The sequence below is a fragment of the Trachurus japonicus genome, chromosome 7 (genome assembly GCF_045865225.1).
Source record: "Trachurus japonicus isolate A0001 chromosome 7, Traja_1.0".
In the NCBI taxonomy this organism is placed as follows: Eukaryota; Metazoa; Chordata; class Actinopteri; order Carangiformes; family Carangidae; genus Trachurus; species Trachurus japonicus.
The window spans coordinates 26108599-26130159 of NC_140913.1; the positions used below are offsets into that span (position 1 = coordinate 26108599).

A 21561-nucleotide genomic window follows, 5' to 3' on the forward strand; every position below is an offset into this window, starting at 1 on the left:
TTTAGATCAAAGAACCACTGTCCCTCAGTGCAGCATCCGAGCTGCTCGCTTGGTTGTAGCATCACTAATAAGTATTCTCTAAAAAAAACCAACCCTGGCTACCACACTTCAAATGACATTGCTTGTCTACTTCTTTGACAGAAAACAAATAAAAGTCAATTCTGTCTTCAGACACAGACGTTTCAGGGACCTTCTTCCATCAGCTCAGCTACAGTAGCAGTGCACTGGGGGAGCACAGACAAGAGAGGAGGGTTTGTTTTTTTCTAAATTCTGTGGCAGATTCCCCATCTGGATCAACACGTCAGTTCAGATTTGACTCTCCTATCCCATGCCCCAGCGAGCAGCGAGGAGGGCTCACGGCATTACACGTTCGGCTGATAAATCCAGCACAAGACCACCATCGCCCTCCACCCTCTCTGGTCTCCCTTCATTTCTCCTCTATTGCCCTTTTTAACTACTTCTGATTGCTGCATCTTTTCTCTTTTTAAATCCAGCGCCCTGTCTCCTTCTGGGTTTGGGTTCAATATGAACAGTGACCCCTCTTGTGTGAGTTGTTGGACTGGAGGACGTGTCCCCACCACCACCACCACTGTGGTGTGGACAGCTGACACTGCGTCACTGAACCGGCCTTCTTGCTCTTGTCCAAAGTGATGGTCACATGGCCAAGCTTAATGACGGCCTCGGCTGTTACGGTGCGTGTGTGTGTGTGTATATGTGTGTGTGAGGTCTGCACAAGGCAGCTCTGTCTCCTGGCAACATCCAGCCAGTCAGCTTACACCGTGCCGTGCTGCACCGTGAGATGAATCACATCTCAGTCCTGATGTGTTCAGCTGCCGTCCAAACGGGCCCTTTGGCTCCACACAGGAACATGGTTCTGGCTGTCGGAGCGGCTCCACGCAGCACCGTCCTCCACTCCCTCACCTCGCTCCTGTCACCGGCCACCTCTCTCAATCTTCCTCCCGCCTCCCCTGCTTCCTATTCTCCTCCCCGCCGCTGGTGTCTCACTCATAGTTTTTCTCTGTCACCCTCTCCTCTCGCTGTGTCTCAATGAAAGACCTCCCTGCGTCTCTTCCCCTTGTGTGTCCTCTTTCTGCTCGGTCGGTAAAACAGGAGGGCGTGCTGCGCTTATCAGACAGAATCAGCAGACAACCAGCAGGCAACATAAACCAACTGTATCCAAACATCAGCAGACGGCTGAGTTTCTCCTGATAATATTTGTCAAGCCATATGAGACTTAAGTGCAGCTGTAGCTCCTTTTTTTTTTTTTTTTTGATCACCACACATTACTAGAGAGAGTCCCGGTCAGCAACTTTGTCTTTCAGCTGCTGTTGTCTAAACAGTCATGAGACACTGAGCTTGATAATGTGCTGGAGTAAAGTTAGTTCATCTCTCTGAAATCTTCTTACAGTAACGAGCTTACGTCTTTGTTGTGGTTCCCATTCAGTGCTTTCAAAGGCTTGTCAACACTGGACCCTCTGACTGTGTTATGTTATGTTATGTTATGTTAGGGACATTTTGCTTCGCTTCACCTGGATCAGGGGCTTTCTTTAACTCTCTGAAAAGCATTCATGCCCCTCTGAGTCCCTGTGAGTCCCTGCAGTTTTTAGTTGCGTCATGTTGCTGTGAGCTCACTGCTGCATGAGTATAGAAAAAAAAAGTTCACAAAAAAGACTAGAAACCACGCCTTAATGCACCTTCTCTGCTGTCACACAGTCACACTATCCTGCCAGTGCATAATGTCATAATTATTACGGCTCCTCGTCAGCATCGTGTTCATCTTCCCACTTTTTGTTTCTCGGCCTCACTCATCCTATCCGCTTCTTTGCTCTTCCTCCCTCCCCCCTCTAAAGCTATTCAAGTGGCACACTGCAGGATTATCCCTCAGCCTCTGAGACATGCTGGTTTGGTCAGACTTATCGTCCTCTCTGCGTTCACTTTGGCCACAGAGGTCAAAGCTGCAAAAATAAAAAAAATTCACCAACTCTAACAGGACATACTTGGACTACAAAGTTTGTTGTTTTAGAGGGGTGCCTGATCACAAACTTTTTGGATTGTTTTTTCTTTTTTACTTTGCAATGATGGAGTCAAACATGGTAAGTGAATGTGCTGAAGGATGTTTATTTCTTAAAAAATACGTTGGATTGAAGAGTTTTCTTTTATCATAACAGACTCCTGACAGACTTTACATGACAAAAGGAATTGATTTGGCAGCTGCAAGTGTTTTGTCAGTAAGTGGGAGCTGCTCAGACTGAAAGATGCATCCAAATGGATCAATATTTGTTGCTCAGAGCAGCTTTTTTGTGCAACATTTTGTTTTTTTCTTCACATTACATATACAAGCCTGCTTCATTATTCTGATGCACTGTGCTCTGTCTTCACTATGAATTCCTCACCAGCTAATACACTGGGGAATGTGTAGTGTGTTCACAGTCACTGAGGTGGATTGACCTCAATAACTCCACTATAAGCCCCAGAATGCTTACTACTCCCACCCCCCACCCTTATCTGTCTCATGGGACACACCAGACTCTCCCACCATGGACCCAAACTGTGACTTTTCTCTGATGTGCTCGCTTTCTGCTCTGTCACCTTGTCAACTGTGGCCAGTGACATTCATGTCCTCGCCGTCCTTAGAAATAACAGACCCACCCAGAGGTCAGCACCGTTTCTTGCTTTGAATTTATGATTTTGTACTGATATTTTTTCTTTAAAAAACTGAAAAATGTCAGTTCTCAGACATCATCTTTTCACTGACATGAACATTTTATTTGCACTATAGCCTACTTACTAAACATGGCATAATTATTTATCTCTAGTCTGTTTTGAGATTCTCTATATAAAGATAGGTCGCTGTCCAGGAATTATTTGCTTTTTCCAAACACTCGAAATGTAGCTTAAGCTTTATGTCGTGTGAGTTTTGGTTAAATTGGTTGTGTTGTGAGACGGGATTCTGGCATCCCGCCGGAGCTTAAGTGGCTTTGATGACACTAGATGTTGTAGTCACGGATGCCGAAGCTCATTGGACGAACATGGATGATGAGTGGGCAGGTTGACCAATGGTGTTTGTTTATTGAGATTAAGGAATGCTACTTTAGGACTGCTTAACTTTCTAGCTGCATGAAGTTTTCTTGCATCACATAGTTGGGGATTTATGTCACTAAGCTTGTGTATGTAGTATACATAAGGCCGGACCTTGACGCCTCTGGTGTCTCATACTGTTGCTTTGCCTGTGGTTATTGAGCCGAGCATTGTTGTCATCAACCTGCAGCAAACTTGCATCATCTCCTGTGCATCATCCTGAATATTCACCACACAGATCATTGAATTAAAGGATTGTATGAAAGTAGTCCATCAAACTTACTCAATACACTTATGCATGATTGCAAGTGTGTCCTTTCATAATTGGTCTCTATTTGGTTACACATGGCCATAGACTAGAAAACACATGCTGACAATGTGCATCCTCCAAAAGACAGTTAGCTTCAGTGGTCTGTTTTTAAAGGAGCTATTTCTATGTTTTGCTATTGCTTCATAGCCAGTGTTAGCATCAGCTGTTTACCCACCAGTCTAAAGGAAGCATTGCAAAAGTTCAGCATCAAATGTCATTCCTCACTTTATCAAAAGATTTCTCCAGTGCTTCTGTTTGTATCACTCTTTTTCCTCTGCTGAAGTTAGCATAGTAGCCAACTGATCCCAATACAGCCAGGCATGTCTTGCCACTTTGTGACATCCAGTTTTTCCTGAAGAAGAGAAGAGAAGAGAAGAGAAGAGAAGAGAAGAATAGAGAAGAGAAGAGAAGAGAAGAGAAGAGAAGAGAAGAGAAGAGAAGAGAAGAGAAGAGAAGAGAGGAGAAGAGAAGAGAAGAGAAGACATTTATTGTCATTGTTAAAACTAATGAAAAACCCCTTTAGCAGCTTCAGTATGGCAACACAGTAGAGTAAAATAATATGAAGTGTGACCTCTTGTCTTGTAACCGACCATTGACACCACTCGCTCCGAGCAAGAAACCATGTTCAGTGACAGAGAAGACTTACAGCCCCTTTGAAGGTCTAGTGTGTAATATGTGTGTTCAGATTCTAGTTTGCAGCGCTCACTCACTCGCTCGCACTCACCCCTCCTGTTGGCAAAGTTACGTTGGCCTCCGAGGACAAAAAACTTGTTTACCATGACTGGGACGACTGGGAGTGTTTCAGGAGCATGGAGCCATGAGGTGAAGATCTAAACCATTTTACGATGTCTGCTGTCTCCTACCCCTTCGTCTTCATTGGTTTATTTATGCACGCAAAACTCTTGAAACGTGCTCTCTGGCTGGCTGGATTTTCCATTCGGGCTGCCGTACAAACATGGCGGCGCAAGATGGCGACGCCCTCTAAACCAAGACCCTTGATTAAGAATAATTACAAGGCTACGGAAACCAAACAAATTTTATTTTATAGCAATTATACACTTATACAAATATATTCATAGGTATTATAGTCAGATTTTGCCAATAAACCTTGCCAGTTATTACACACTGAACCTTTAAAGGAAGAGTTTGAGCAGGTAGCTTAGCATAAACACTGGAAGCCCACATTTTGTCCTTTGGTTTTTGTACAAATGAAATAAACAAGTTATAGCACATGGGTTAGGTAACTTCAGGGCTGCAGGTAGGAAGACTTTAGCTGGCTGTTTCCCCCTGTTTCCAATCTGTATAATGAAGTTAAATATTTTCCTATAGATAAGGCAGATATCACTCTACTCATCTAACTCTCTGCAGGGAAGCAATCCCTTTATGAAACCCCTGATGTACGGTAAACAAATACTGTATGTCCTCTGTCTTTGCATAGGTCAGTGATGTAACTGGAGTCTCTTTATTGTCATGAACTGTTCTCAGTTGCACGGAGTTTAGGTTACATACCCGGCTCTTTAATCTGTAGAGCAGGTTGTTGGGGTGGCTGACATGTCTCTTCAGTGTTGGATTTACAGAAAGGGGTCATGTCCCTGTTTTCAAGAAGGGGATTACTGAGGGTGTGTCCCAGCTGATGTGGAAGGTCCTGTGAGGTGTACAAACTCATATTGTCAGCCATGGTTAATGTGAACTTTGGAATCAACCAAAAATATCTAAACAAAATATAAAAACATACAGGGCATTATGTGCATGACTTACATCATGTTCACTTTTTATTGACTGCACTATGCACGACTGAGAGTGATGCACAGTTCATCTATAGGTCTGAATTGGGTCACAATCAGTCTGTGTTTGGATCAGTAAAAACCTCGTCTGTGTTCTGTGAAATGTTATTTCTTCTAAGAAGAGTTCGACTCTATGCAGCTGTCAGTTGTGTCAAACACTGCAGCTCAGACAGAGGAGCAGAGAGCGTCAGAAACATTGCAGCTTTTTTTCCCTCTCAGAGTCTTTGAGCCGTCTTTTCAGGAAAAAAGATGAATTACCAGAAAAAAATACTTCGCTGCTGATTCTATTGCAGCTGAAAGGCTCGAGTTGTCTTTCATTCAGATGCTGAAATTGTGAAATTGTCATATCATGAAATGGTCCTTTTGGTGTTTTGTGTTGCACCAGCACACAGGGCACTCTTGAGATAGTCACTGTCTGAAAGCCGTGACTGTTAAGAACCTCACAGACCGGCGTGATGGCGGGTGACAGCAACCGAGGCCCTTTGATAAAATACGGCTCGGCTGAATCAGTCAGTGCTCTGAGCTGGACGAGATTGTCTGTTCTGCAGCTGAGACCCCAGCGTATAAAAACACAGAGCACGATGCGACTGGCAACTACTTCCCCTTCGCAGATGACCTTGTAGTTCCAGCACTCTTATTTTTCTCAAAAGGACAAGTTATGTTGTAATTCGGTGTATCGGAAAAGTGAAGCCAGGCTGGTTCCAACTGAGCTTAACACAGAGAGAGTCATTGTTCATGACTCATTCCAGGGATGAAGGATGTTGTAGGAATTAATTTGCTCTTGACTGCAGAGAGAGGTTGAAGGATGCAGCATGGAGGACGCTGGTGATATCTGAACAAAATATTCATTGTGATGCTGCAGACTGTAGAGCGTCGACTCAGTTTATAATCTCAACCAATCACCCTTCATCTGCGCTGACCTCTATCCAGCACGCTTAACTAACACTTAATTTGGAATTTGTATTCTAATAATCAATAAAAAAAAGAGTTGGTGCTCTTAATGGCACTGTGCAAAACTCTTTATCATTTTAATTAACAGCTATAATAAAGATGCATTTTGCACTATTGGACCATGTGCAGGATTAGATAATGACCGCAGTCAGCTACATTTAATTATAAAGACCAAGAAACCATGTTAGAGCAGAGGCATTATCATCAGTAGTATTAGACACATGCAGTATATTATTGCTTTGTCATATTGGTTGTTGCAGAGCAATGAAGAGCTCTCTGTCAAGGGGGAAGCATTAGTCATGTGGGTAAAATGGATTAGGCTTCAAACAGAGTTCGATACCAATATAGCATCCGGCAGTCTCTTCTGTTTTAACCTTGGTGGTAAGATATCGACCAGACGTCAGACAAATAAATATAAATCACCTTAAACGCTGGAGGAAATCCAGCAGGAACCGGTGATTAAAGCACATTATTAAAGCTTTGTGTGAAAATAGGCGCGTTGATCTCGTGTTAATGTGTGTGTGTGTGTTTCCAGTCTATTTTTAGTGTTTTAGTGATTACAAGATCTCGTGTTTGCACACAAAACGTGTTTCCCCGGCTGCTGAACTTTTGTGATGATGCATGTGTATGCATGTACGCCGCCGCTGTGCATCTGTTGTTCAGATTTAATGTGTCATGCCGGTTTGCTCCGTAGGAAGGATTCAGGGTCAGAGCTGTGTGATGATGCTCCACTCTCTGTGGTGTCTTTTCTAGGACACGCCAATATAAGATGCCCCCTCTCGCTCCTCAGGGCGAGGCGCTGTATGCATGGCGGAGGAGACTATTTATATCTCATTATTATAAACGTCTCAAATAGAAACCCTCACAATGCAAGGTTCCCTCCAGTTGTCAAGGAAAATTGCCACGTTGCCGCTCTTCATCATTTCACAGAGGCCAGCTCGGCCATGTTTTCCTACTCACTGTGCTGCTTTGTTTTCTCTGTTTGTGTCGTGTTATACTACTGTCTCACGTTGTTGTTGTTGTTGTTGTTGTTGTTGCTCTTTGTCTCTTTCAGTGCATGAGGAACCCAGCTCGGCTGCAGAGGACAGGTTTAGTCATTAGAGTGCTTTGCCATATCCAGGAAAATGTCTGGCTCCTACGATGAAAGTGCAGGTGTTGACGACACCATGGACAGCTTCTGGGAGGTAAAGAGACACCGTCGGCGTCTGCCCTGACGTCTGCTTTTCACCCTGCAACACAAACACAAACACACACAAACACACACACACACACACACACACACACACACACACACACACACACACACACACACACACACACATACTTCCCTCACCCACTCTCTTTGTCTTGTATTGATTTGGCCCTCTCCAATCAAAGCAGCCACCACTGACATCATGAAAATCAGATTACAGTCATTAAGTTCTCAGACGGAAATTTTGTCTCAAGTCGTGATGATGTTGTCTGATACCCGTCGAGGGTCACTTCACTTGATGTTGTTGCCTCATCTGAGGAGTTACACACTGCAGAAAGATGTGATTGTAATGTGGCTTCACGCTTTAAAGGCGGGTTTGATGCCTGCTGCTGTCTCCATAGGCACCATTCATAAGAAAATCTGCCTCATGGATTAAACAAATAAGATTTGATATGTTAATGAATGAGATTTAGACTAGTGAGCTGATTTTGAGACAGGCCAGTGGATTTCCCTGTCTCTCGTCTTTATGATAAGCTACACTCAGGGCCGTTGTATAGGGGAGAAAGGTGATGATAATTCTAGGGGCCCAGCGCCCAGTAGGGCCCACAAAAAACCCCAGACTGATTTATTCTGCATAAGAATAATACTCATAGTAATGCTGCATTAGCATCAAAACATAGTAGGCTAAATAAAAAATGATAATACATACGTAGTCTAAGAAAAAAAGTGGAAAAGTCAGGGGGCAGGGGCCCACTTTAGTATTCTTTCAGGGGGCCCAGAATTCCTAGCAACGGCCCTGGCTACACTGCTGGTTATAGCTTTATATACTGTATAGCAAGCAGACTCTTTCTTCTCTAAACATATTTCCTGCAGTTTCTAAGTATTGCTTTAAAGTCAGAGCTTTCCAGAGGTGACCTTAATTAGGAATTCCTCCACCTCATTAGGCAGAAGTGCAGCTAACAAACAGTAATGCGAGTGGAAAGTTGCAGTGTATGTATTTTTGGTCACAGCCCTGAAAATACAGGCAAATGAAATGAAAGCTCACAAACTGGATCTGTTCTTTTTGTTCGATCTAGACCATAATACACAGCATGCACTTGTCAGTATAGTGTCTCTAAAGCACAGTGGTCTGACAGCCTTAACAAGAGAGAAATTATGTCTAGAATAAGAGAGTTGATGAGTAATGACAGCAATTAACAAACGCATTACTATTGTGAACATGGACATGTACTTTTTAAAGATATGAGATTAGGTTTTAAACTTTTTTCACATTTCTCATGGTAATCATGGTTAAACTTACTTTTTATGTCTTTTTTTCTTGGAAGAAATTTGCATAATTACTCATCAGAAAAAGAAAAAGTGAAGCCAGGCTGTTTAAAACAAACTTAATTACTTTTTTACAAAGTACCTATCCATTTTCTCATCATGAAAGAATAATTTTCTTGGTGTGAATCATCTTCCATCATTCTCCTGAAATATTTATACCAAACTAAACGGGTGAAGAAGATGAACATATGTTTAGATATTTATCACCATCCTCTCTTTGTTGCCAGCTTTACAGTAAATACTTTTTATTAAGATGTAAACACTAAATGTGACACAGACACTGTTATTTGTCATTTAGAGAAAGTTTAATTCCTGGTATGTTTTTAAAAATCATATTCACTGTAGATTGTGCTGCAGTCGACCACATCACAACAGTTAGAAACGTCATATGGGTTGTATCCATCTTCACTTGTGCTGTAATGCACTATGTCTGTGTGTGTGTATGTGTGTGTGTGCGTTTCTAACCAAATTAGCGTTAATGAATTCCCTCAGTACAGAGTCTTCTTTGTATCACGGCCCGTAGCCACAGAGACACAAAGACAAAGAGCTTCAGTCAACGGCTGCTCTGAGACGGCCTTTCACCACCAGCACCTGCCTATAGCGTCTATAGAATCAGCTCCTGTTAGTTTGTCAACACAGACGTCAATATGACTGATATAACAAGGCTGAGAAACACAATCTAGCCTTGAAATAAAAAAAAATACAAGAGCTCAGGTGTGTTTTCATGTGTAGGACCAGTCAGCCTGTGTGTTGTTGTCGGTGTGACTTGGCAGTGTGTCACACCGGCCAAAACTCACACCGCCACACACCTGTCTCACTGCTTCCCTGCAGCTCTCTCATCTCAAATAGTAAGCACATGCAGGCTCATGTCGGGACCAATCACAGCGCAGCTCTGCAGCCAGCAAGCACACACACGCTCCTCATGTCTCATGTTTGTATGATATGTATGTATATACAGTATAAGACAGTGTGTGTTTACAGTGCATACACACACATCTGAGGTTTTATGTATTTCTGTCTCTACATCCTCGTTTGTCCCTGAGAATCTGTCTGCCTGCATTACACCACTCAAGAGGATTAAAGCAGTCGCAGTTCTTGAACACACACACACACACACACACACACACTCACACATACACACATAGGCAAACACAAGCCCATGTCATTGCATAACTACACATGCACAGGCACGAGCATCCCCCGCCCCCCACCCTCTTGCCTCAGTACCCTTCCTTCATCATGCACCATGAGCTCACGCCCCCTGCAGGCACTGAGGAGGCGGAGCCACGCAGCCTGCCTTTGCTTTTTTTTTTTTTTTTTAAGGCGGCCTCACTTAAGGTGGCATCTGAAAGAGAGTACAGTGGGGTTGTTTCTTTGTTGCTCAGAGAAGCTTTGCTACGTTTATCCAGAAAATGAAAATGGCTGAAGCAGCTTCCTGCTTGGATTTAAACAAAATGCATGATAGCTTGGCTCTCAGCTACAAGTGATGTAGTCCAATGCAACAGTCCTACAGTTGAGGCATTGTAAACATTATGTCCTCTCTGAAGTCAGGACTTGCAGAATTGTTTTTTTTTTTTTAGTTTATTTGAAGGACAGTGTACATTAATGTTAATCCGAGTTAGCTAAAAAGCTAGTTTTCATCGTTAGTCCCTCTGCCTGATTGTAAAGGGCAACCTTTAAAAAGAGCAACAATAAAATACCACATAAAAAAGAAAAAGGTAACACATACTGTAGTACACATTATTAAATACACATTTGGAAGACAATAACACACATTCGCGATGATACTCAGCAACATAGCCCACTCAATGTTCACATCTTGGCTTAACATAGTCAGTGCTCACATCTTACATACTGACCAGTATGGAAAAATGTACATGTTTATTTTATTATTTAAATAAATAAAAAAGAAATTAATATATGGAACAATACTCCCTCAGTGCTGTGAGATAAAATGTGTCATCATTATCTCAATAAATCAAAAGATAAAATGAAATAAAAGTGTATTCAAATGACGATTATGTGACGTTTCTATAATGAAATCGACTCATACTTTAATAAGACTCACTTGTTTTCTTTGCTTAGAACAAAACCTCTAACTGTGAATATTTCGAAAATTAAATGGCAACAACATCTGATATTCTACCAACTCATTACACTCACAGACATTCGCACACCTCACGTTCAGTCAGTGAAGAGCAGACATGTACAGTAGTTAGTATCATGGCACATTCCCCTCATGTGCAGATGTTTGTGAGTTCCCCTCTTTAACCTGTTTGTCCCTCTCTCTGTTCTCAGGTGGGGAACTACAAACGTGCTGTCAAGAGATTCGATGACGGCCATCGGCTCTGCAATGACCTTATGGGCTGCCTGCAGGAACGTGCCAAGATTGAAAAAGCCTACGGTGATCAGCTAACTGCCTGGTCCAAGAGGTGGAGACAGCTTATCGAGAAAGGTCAGCTTTTGGAGAGGGTCAATAAAATAAGTAGCTCAATAAACTAATGCACTTTACGTCGGCTTTTAATTTGCCAAAGCTCTGTTTACACAGTTTGATATTTGCTTTGTGGTCATATTTGACTGAATCGTTTCCTCTGACTCCCAGGCCCACAGTACGGCTCCGTGGAGAGAGCCTGGCTGGCCGTGATGACCGAGGCAGACAAGGTGAGCGAGCTGCACCAGGACGTGAAGAACAACCTGACGAACGAAGATGTGGAGAAGGTGAAGAACTGGCAGAAGGAGGCGTATCACAAGCAAATGATCGGAGGCTTCAAAGAGGCCAAGGAGGCCGAGGAAGGCTTCAAGAAGGCTCAGAAACCATGGGCCAAGAAGCTCAAGGAGGTGAGGATATTCGATCATCCTCACTGTCTGTGGTAAAACAGATTAACATCATTAACCTGGGAAATACTTTAGGAAACGGCTTAGCTAAGCATAAAGAAGACACAGCGAGTTCTGTCCAAAGGGTTACGGTTAGGGTCCTTGCTGAGGAGCAATAAATCCTTAATGACCACCAAGTCATTAGCTAAAAGTGATGCATTTCATTTTACTGTTCTCTGTTAAGTATTAAATTATACACATGCTTTAGTACAGAACTCCAGGTCTCTCTTTTTTCCTGGTAAAATAAAGGAAATACATGAAAGAGATGACCATGGTGCAAATTTATACAACAAAAGCAACAAATACTATTGCAATAAGAGTGTTCATGAACGCAGGATGTGACCTGGCAAATGATGGCTCTGTTTCCTTTTTTAAATGAATCCTACTACTGATACAAATATCAATGTAAGTCTTTGTATGGTTTCATTAACACTACTACTAATGTGAAATACTTGTTTATTTAAACTTAAATTATAATACAAAAGGCCAAAATTCCTTCTTCTTCTTCCACCTTCTGAATCTCAGAACAGCAGAGATGTATTCTGCTCTGTAATGATTTCATCATGAGACCAGTCCTGGAGCTTCTCCATCACACTGTCTATGGCTGCACCCATGGTGCATATACTGGCATGTTTCCTAATTAACAGCTATGAGCCTTACAATTAAATATATTCATTTGAGGGTAATTCTTCAAATAAAAATGTTATGCCCCCACAGAGTCACTTACTAATCGGTCGTAAGAGTACTATGTCTTCATTTTCATCGTAGAGAGACACTGTGTTGTTACTTGTGACTTCACAGCCTAAAATCAACGATAAAGTCCCACGTTCAAAGTTAAATTTGGTCCTTTTGAAGATTTGTTTACCGGTCGGTCTACAAGATGGCTCCACATGATACTGAGCACTTAGACAAGGACTTTAGTCTTTTATTCTAAAAAGCAAAAATAGCTCTGCTCCATAATATTTATGTAGTTACCACAATATCCTGTTTAGCCTGTCAGGACAAGGTCGTTCCTGCTTTGAGATGAGGAAATGTGACTCCCTTCTGTTGCTTTGGTCGAATCAAATCATGTATCTGAGTTACTCAGTGTCTGTGTGTGTTTGGACGTGCAGATGGAGACAGCGAAGAAAGGATATCACATGGCCTGCAAGGAGGAGAAGCTGGCTGCAACCCGAGAGGCCAACGGCAAGACCGAGGCTTCTGTCACACCAGACCAGCAGAAGAAACTCCACGAGAAAGTGGACAAATGCAAACAGGATACCCAGAAGGTGAGGCAGAAATCAAGTAGGCTAAGCATTTTGTCTTCGTTTGAGTTCACTAAAAAATCAAAGGTGTCAAGGATTAAATCAAGACAAAAGAACTGAAGATACACCTTCAATAGACTATTGCTGTTTAGGAGATTGTTCAGGAGGAATATCAGAGCAGATATGGACTCATAGGAGTGTCGAAAAAAAGTATAAAAGAATGAATGAATATGGAAATACAAGGGGATTATGAAAGAATAAACTTGTACATAACATGTTATGGAAATATAAAGTCAAATGAATAGAAGATAGAAAAGAAAAAAATGAATTTCCCACGAGAAATCAGCAGTTTGTTGTAAAACTATTGTAAAATAAAATTCCGAAGAGTCCGTAACCAAAAGGACTACAGGTCGCGTAGGTGATGTCACCAAATTTCCCGTTTTACGATAAACTGCTGATTTCTCGGCATGAAACGTGATGTTTCAAACAGGTAGAGGACATATTTTTTTGTCATGGCACAATTCAAACGGATCACGAAATAAAACTTGGACTCCCGTTCATTTGTATGGAGACTCGAATTGAGGACCCATGGCGCCGTTACTTCCTGCTTCCGCTTCGGCACTCTATTGGAATGAGAATTGGGGGGTGGGCACACTGTATGTGCAGACTATGTCTACTTCCTGTTTCCTGCACCACAAACCTACTGCCACAGCTGGATTCATGTGTGCGGGAATCAATTACTCAACCTCGGCAAAAAAGCCTGTCCAGAGCCAGATGATTGACAGTTTGATGCTTAAAAAAAACTGAAAGCAATGGGTTAAAAGCAAAATAAACTACATACGGTAAATACTTGTGTTCTTACAGATACAGAAAATAAAGAACATTTTTGGCATTTTCTTCAATTCTTCTCTGCAAACAGAGCAGAAAGCCTCACCGTGTCTTATCTCCCTGCTCCAGGCTCTGCCTCACTGCTGCTGCACATTGGTGACCTGGCAGGGCTTTAAATGGCTATTGATTAAGCCAATTGATTGGGCCTTTGACATACTCTGATTTAAATGAACGGTTAAAGATGTTATGTTGTGATAGATGAGTGTGTTGTGAAGGAAGAAGTGGATTCTTGTATGTTTAAATGATAAATTTGGTTCACTCACAGCCCCCTGACATACTTTGGAGCACTTCAAAAGCACCACATTAAAAGGCAATTGATGTTTTGTTTTGTTTTAGTAGGGGGGTATATAAATTAGATTTACATTATAAGTTCCAAATAAGAAAAAGTCATTAAAGGGATAGTTCAACATTTTTGCAAATTCGCCCATTGCCATAATCCCTATAGTCATAGCAGTAGGTTTGTTACCTTTAATTGTCGGTGCAAGCTGTTTTTAGAACGGCGGAGCAGAGCCGCGAGCTGCTCAGAGCTACGCTACGGAGGCTCATGGGATTTCTTGGTTTCTCTCATCAAACTCATCAAATACACAATCCAACAACTCCACAACGCTCTGGTGGACAAGTTGTGACCTGCACATTCACCACGCTATGAGATAATAACGGATTGTTACGAGACAGAGTTGTTTTCAAGGTAAATTCGTGCAAAACCGCTGATGCGCGTTTCCGTCAGGGGCAGTTTTTCAGCAAGCAGTCTCTGCATTTGCCTCGAAAACAACTCTGTCTCGTAACGTTCTGTTATTATTTCATAGCGTGGTGAATGTGCAGGTCACAACTTGTCCACCAGATCGTTTTGGAGTTGTTGGATTGTGTATTTGATGAGTTTGATGAGGGAAACAAAGAAATCCCATTAGCCTCCATAGCGTAGTTCTGAGCAGCTTGCGGCTCTGCTCCGCCGTTCTAAAAACAGCTTGCACCGACAAATAAAGGTAACGAACCTACTGCTATGACTATAGGGATTATGGCAATGGGCCTATTTGCCAAAAATGATGAACTATCCCTGGTAGTTTGAAGCTAATTCTGTGTTTTGTCTTTTGAAGGCTAAAGAAAAGTATGAAAAGTCTCTGGAGGAGTTGAACAAGTGCACCCCACAGTACATGGAGTGCATGGAGCAGGTGTTTGACCAGTGCCAGCAGCATGAGGTCAAGAGGCTGACCTTCCTCAAGGAGGCCCTGCTGGACATCAAACGCCACCTTAACCTCACTGAGAACCAAAGGTTAGTCCGGCTGAAGGAGCCACGGTGCTGCTGCTGTTTCAGGATCACTGGGCTCTGAGTGGTTTTATCAGTCGTTATATAAAGTGAACAGTAAAGTTCAATGCACTGTGGGCACATGTAGCACATGGGTAATGGATTGCCGGAGCTGGATTGAATACCTTTACATTGCAAACAAATGTGTAATAGATTAGTCTGATTGCTTGTGTCACATTCAGTACAGTTCACCTCAGATTGATTAATCTGAACACACTTCTCAAACAGCCATACGCTCCTCATTAGTGCTCAGACTCACAGCACTAATGAATTGATTATTCACTCAACGATGTCTCTGCCAAACTGATTTTTATCGAGGGTGAACGTTTGTCATATTCTTGGCTGTTTTGTTTTGAACCTGCGTGTTACAAACAACGATCCTTCTTCAGACTCTTGAACCAAACCGTGCCGTCGCTGGTCGTCATGGTTAAGCTGAGCTCCTCAGAGTGTGAAGAGCTGCACTGGTTTCATCATTCACCTCCTGTTCGACTCATTTCAACCATTTCACACCCGTGCTGCCTTCAATGGCATCGTATAACCGAGCGTCCATAGTCTATCCATGTGTCACATATCATGTTGAAATAGCTTAAATATGCACAAATGATTTATATTTAATATTCATCCAGCGTCACTGAATAAAGCTTCAGATTATTATCTACAGAGAAGCCGTCACTGTGCTGTTATATCACTGCCTTTTGGAGAAAGGAATTCACTCATCTGTCCAAAATCCAGTTATGAAATTTAAATGCTTAATTTTCTGTTTCAAAAAACATAGTGTAGCTCACGTCTTCCACTCTGTTCATCCTCCAGCTTCAGTGGTGCGACTGTTTGTGGTCATTTATACCAGACCGTGTGTATAAAAAGTGTAAAATTTGGACACATCAGTGAGCTCATCCTTCATTTTAGGTAATCAGACTTTTGATCTGCTACATATTGCAATGATTTAGGAAGATTGTGACAACACAGTGAAATCCCTCTACAAAGCTGGGATTGTTCAGGCCAAATAACTCAGCTGGTGGGGGCTCCAGCTTCGGCAGAAAACTCAGGGAGACACTTCAGTCTTTTCATGCCCCAATATTGGAGCTCTGTCAACCCCAGAACTTGAACTACACAGTGGGTTCTGTTGCCAAGTTGGCAGACCTCACCACCCCCCACCAACCCCCTCCACCCCACCACCCCCCAGATCCCTTCTGGCGCTCTCATTGTCACTATTTGTTCCATTTTCTCCTCTCTTCAGCTATTCCACAATATACAGAGAACTGGAGCGCACGATCCTGGCTGCGAACACACAAGAGGACCTGAAGTGGTTCAGCAACAACCACGGTCCTGGGATGCATATGAACTGGCCTGCATTTGAGGTACGACATCAAACCTTCAACCGGAAAGAGATGAAACTTTCTCCTCTTTTATTACTGTTCTTTAATCTGTGTCCATGTGTTTCCTCTCTCTCTCTCTCTCTCTCTCTCTCTCTCTCTCTCTCTCTCTCTCTCTCACCAGGAATACAACCCAGACCAGGCCAGTGCTCCTCCAAAGAAGAAGAAACCAGACGGAGCCCCACCCACTCCTAGCACCGACCATGTGGCTCCCCCTGGTGACCGTAGCAGGTTAGTTCAGGGGATCTATTGTTTACAGTCACATCCATCACAGTTAAACACACTCTTTTTAATAAGATACGAATCAGATCTGATCATCAAAGGTACTTGTGTTTGTTTGTACCAATCAGTCTCACCCATGATGTGTTGGATTCCCACTCACCCACTGTGTCTCTCACTGTCAACCCTGTTAATTCCTACTGAAGACAAACATCCTTCTGAATATGATTATTTTTGCAGTTTTTACTATAATTAATTCCAACAAGAGAAAGTATTTTATCTGTTTAGATCTAATTTTGTAATTCTTTCAAAATAACTGTGTTTTTAAAACAATGAACAAGATCTATGACACATGGGGACGAGTTGTAGCCTACAAGGAAAATTTGATTGGATCTTGTTTTTGGGATTTGTTAACAATCAGAAAAAGTATTGCTTTTTTTGGTTGCATGCATTTCAGTCTGCCTTGTTATTTCCTCCCACCTCCAGTGTGAGCAGCTATGAGAAGAATCAAGCCTACTCGACTGAGTGGTCCGATGACGAGCAGCCCGCTGCGTACTCCGGCAATGAAAATGGTGGGAACGGGAATTCATTTGAAGATGATTCCAGCACTGGGAAAGGGGTTCGTGTACGTGCTCTCTATGACTATGAAGGCCAGGAGCAGGACGAGCTCACCTTCAAAGCAGGTAAATGTTCAGCCACACAACACATAACACATCATGCAGCTCACATGCGCTCATTAAGTTATTAATGTACAGTATAAAGGAGCTGGGACGCTGTGGGCAGGAGCTTTAAGATGAGATGAGAAGCTGCACACAGGTGGCCAAAAATCATCAACTCTGCCTCTGCTCTAATTTCTGCTCTGAAGCTCTCGTCCTCTTCAGAAGATAGCTGTGATTAGTCAATAATGGCCACATGGAAAACAAATTACAGGCACTTGCCACCAATTAACACAAGCTCTCTGGGCAAGGGTCTGAGAAAGTGCTTTTAGATCAGCACACAGTGACATGACCGACCACAAGACAAGCTGCACGCAGAAAAATGACTATTAAAGAAGCCACAGCTGTGCGTCTTCATCTTGTTCTCACATGCTATTTTTAACCTCACAGGGATAAGGTGTGTTTAAGTCATTAAACACTTCTACATGCAAATAACAGCTCCTCAGCTCTTTTTTGAACAAAAAGTTAAAGGTGCCCTATGGAGTTTTCCTCTAGTCTAAACAAACACAACATGTGTTTACATTCAGTGATTACTCACCAAAGTGCTATTATGTAAATCCTCAAGGCCTCCTCAACGTGTTGAATGCCTTTCTTTCCTCAGAAAACATTTGCAAAGCAAATTTCTTTTGTTTGTGTTTAAGTGTCAGATCTCTTCTTCCCTGCATTTTGCTGGTCAACCCCTGTGTGTCTTGGATCTTTACTGCCACCTGTAGATGAGTGGAATAATATGAGACAATTGGCAGGAATTAAATAATGAACACATAAAAACAGGGACCCACACATAAAACTATGTTTCACAACATTACAAGTGATGAAAAACTCCATATGGTACCTTACATTTCAATCTGCACAACTGACTTTACATCTAACTATGGTCATATTTTAGGCTGATTCTAAAACCTTCTACGTACAATAACTTTTCATTTGAGAACCAGAGCTTGATTCATAACAGTACGTTGAAGACTTAAAAAAAAAAACATTTAGACCATTTTAAAAATGCAGTAAAAGGAATTGTTAGTTTTATTTCTTGCCAACAGTCAGACTAGAAAATCAATACCTCTCTCTTTACTGTGAATTAAACATTTACTGTAGTTAGAGCCAGCCTGCGGTTTTCAAGTTCACCCCAGTTTCCAGGGAATTTTTATTTGGATAAAAAAAATAACTAGCTACTGGTGGTGTTTTCATTTTTATTGCACACGCACAAGTTCATATTTTCTCAACTGATCCTCTTAAAGATTTCTTTAACCACATCAACAAAATGTGAAAAATTGACCTCAGTATTTCTATAATAACAGCTCTGGCCATGTTGTGTAATATACAAATCTAGAGAGCAGTAATCAGCAGAAATGTGGAGCAGTATTTTCACAAATCCTCCTTTCGGAATAAGAGTGACTCACACTATTTGACACGAGACTGCGTGTTGATTATGGAGTGGTGTCTCCTTCGCAGGTGATGAACTGACCAAGACTGAGGACGAAGACGAGCAAGGCTGGTGTAGAGGTCGTTTGGACAGCGGCCGAGAGGGACTGTACCCGGCCAATTACGTCGAGCCAATCTAGTCACGTTACTGGACAAGGACAAGCCATTGGAGGCAGCTTGAACTGTCCCATCCAATTGCACCGCACATAGCCAGAGACTTAAGAGCAACACATCCCTTGCCCAACAGATGCGCCAAGCAGTCTTGCCTAAATAAAAACTTAGTAACCTAAAAAGACAATATATCAGTATAATATATTTTATCCAGCATTTGGGGTGGGTGGACTTACACATTTAAAAACAGGAGCAGCAGTTATTCCAGTATATACACACTCAACTATAACATCAAGACAGTGCAGGAACACATTGCTTCTCTGTGTAGCTGAATTTAACATATAATGCAGCTTATTTAAACTTGCAGTATCCTGCAGTCTGTCCTCTTGTGAAAATGGGAAGATAATATAATCAGTTATACCCATTCGACGAAGATGAGCTTCTCTAACCTGCATTGTGTATATACAGTGTGATGCCATTTTTGTGTAGCATTTTTAATGCTGTGTGTGGTCAGTCGTCATTCTTACATCAGGAATGCTGTGTAGTGTTAAAAGTACCACAGACAGTATCCTATTTTTCTTTCCTCTCTTTTTTTTTTTTGTTTTTTTTTTTGTGATTTGGTCCAACCTTTTTTCCGGTGTGTGCAGTGCTATGTGTTTCTAACTGTTTCTAAGCTTGCATAGCAGCATGTGCTATGCAACAACGTACATTCCCTGACTCCTGCAGCCTCCTTAAAAGGCTACAACAACCTGATGCAACATTCAACTACAAATGCAGAGTTCACTTTTTGGCATCACGTGCTTCTGGACACGCACATGCTTCTGTTTCCATGAGAGGAAGCTTGTTGATGAACCAATTTTATGTTTGTTTTTTGTTTTTTTTCCTTAGCATCACAATATCATCTTCATGCAAACCATGGAAAGGATTCACAGTTTCTGCAGAAGCTTTCATTCTTGGTTCAGTAATTCAGGTCTTATTTTAATCCACTACTGCTAACAAGAAACATGAGTGATACATTCCCTCTGAGCGAAGCCGGATCAAGTCATCTCTTTGAGGGTGCCACTGCAGTAGGGGAGGAGGGTTTTGAACAATGCCTGTGCTGGGGCACTTTTCTTCCAGAGCGAGGGGCCAATGGAGCCATGTCGCTGCATTACTGTGCTGCAGACTGTTGTCTGAAGATCGAAGCCTCTCCAACAGGACATGAATGTACTAGTGTTTGGGCTTGAAAGAGGGCATGTTGTCTAAACATGGTTCTCCACTGTCAGTTAAAAGCCCTACCTAGCAAAAAGCACTAGTTATGTGGCCCGTTTCCCTGCTGAGCCAAAGAATGACCCAGTACCATCACCTCTCTGTTTTCTCTCCATGCAATAACTTATCACATATCACACCAACCAAACAGCTTCAGTGAGGACGAACTTGTAGCTGCCTCCCAGACAGTCCACCCAAACTTCATTTGTCTGCAAAAAAAAAAAAAAAAAAAAACACTGCGCAATGACACAGGGAGAACATTTGTCACCAGTACTGCACTGCACGTAAGGCGGCGCTTACACAGTGCATTACGTGGTTATTTTTAAATCTTTAACTTGCTCCATAGAAATTTCTAGCAGGAACTGGCATCCATCAGATGTTGATTAGTGAGTTGTCTTGCTACGAGTTGCACCTAAATCTCTGATTAGACGAGAGAGATGCTTTTTATAACTTAGTTGTCCTGGAGTTTTTAAATTTCACCAGACCAACAGCAGTCAGATGTGTTTAGCTCTGTGTCTGGAACAGGAATTGACAGGTTTGGGTCTCACACATGAGGAGAAACACATCACCAGCTCACAAGTTGTGTCTTAGAGTAAAAGCTGTCCAGCATAGCAAAAAGGACTCCTATCATCAAACTGTCCCACATCCGCGATGCACATACACACACACACACAAACACACCTATCTACACACCTGCACACACGCAAACACAAATATACACGCATTAAACACAGAATATACACAATACACGCAAGTTCAAACACATAATCCACTTTACCAGGTTAATATTTTGGGGGAAAACATCGTCATCATCCAGTGTGTATGAGTTGTGTAAATGTAACAGAAAAAAAATATGTAAAAACAAACAAAAAAAAATGCAAGTGATTGACTATTAAGACAAAATGTAGTGTTATACATGTAAATGTGTTTCATTAAAATAACAGCAATGGAAAACATATTAAGTAATAGGTACCATATTGTATGAATTTCATTGCAATGGAATTGTCAGTGTATCATAAAAGCGTGACGTTATCCCACGCTGTCAGATTTGTATATGATGATGTAATTTAAAGATTATATTCTATTGTAACTGTACAACTGTGTTGAGTTGAAAATGAGACCTAACCATGTTGAGGCAGTAAAAAGGTGTACATGTAAATGCTTTTTTATGTTGATGATCTCTTCCTTATGCACACAGGGGACAGCAGCTCACGTTGTGGAAACCCTATATTAGCGGTCTAGAAGATGTATGTTCATAGTTAGTGATGTACTTTTATCTCCTAACTGGTGTAGTGCCTGTTCATCTTGATGTAACAAGAAGTTCATTTAAATATGCATAAAGATGATTATGATCACAGATAATAATGATGATAGTGATGAAAAACCCAAATCAAATTTGTTGTGATGGTGTCAATATTGCGATATTGGTATGAAAGGGAAACAAGTTTGTTGAAAAAAAGAAAAAAAAAAGTTAGTGTTGGTGTGTTTTTTTTTGTATGGACTGCACGTGAGTGTTTCTTGTGTG

General features: G+C 41.8%; 1 protein-coding gene across 3 annotated transcripts in view; it reads left to right on the forward strand.

Moving 5' to 3' along the window:
- The window catches only part of pacsin1a (protein kinase C and casein kinase substrate in neurons 1a), a 35279-nt gene extending 14084 nt beyond the window's left edge, over positions 1-21195 (forward strand). For 2 of the 3 annotated variants that reach the window (XM_085782485.1, XM_085782487.1), the window contains exons 3-11: positions 7178-7307; positions 10940-11096; positions 11244-11479; positions 12628-12783; positions 14742-14917; positions 16188-16308; positions 16448-16554; positions 17029-17225; positions 18708-21195. In XM_085782485.1, the coding sequence (XP_085638611.1) occupies positions 7248-7307; positions 10940-11096; positions 11244-11479; positions 12628-12783; positions 14742-14917; positions 16188-16308; positions 16448-16554; positions 17029-17225; positions 18708-18817 (1320 nt within the window). In that variant the 5' untranslated portion in view covers positions 7178-7247 and the 3' untranslated portion in view covers positions 18818-21195. Of the gene's footprint in view, positions 1-908; positions 2094-7177; positions 7308-10939; positions 11097-11243; positions 11480-12627; positions 12784-14741; positions 14918-16187; positions 16309-16447; positions 16555-17028; positions 17226-18707 lie in introns of those variants that run through there. The other variant, XM_085782486.1, reaches the window with a different exon arrangement.
- The last annotated feature ends 366 nt before the right edge of the window (positions 21196-21561 follow it).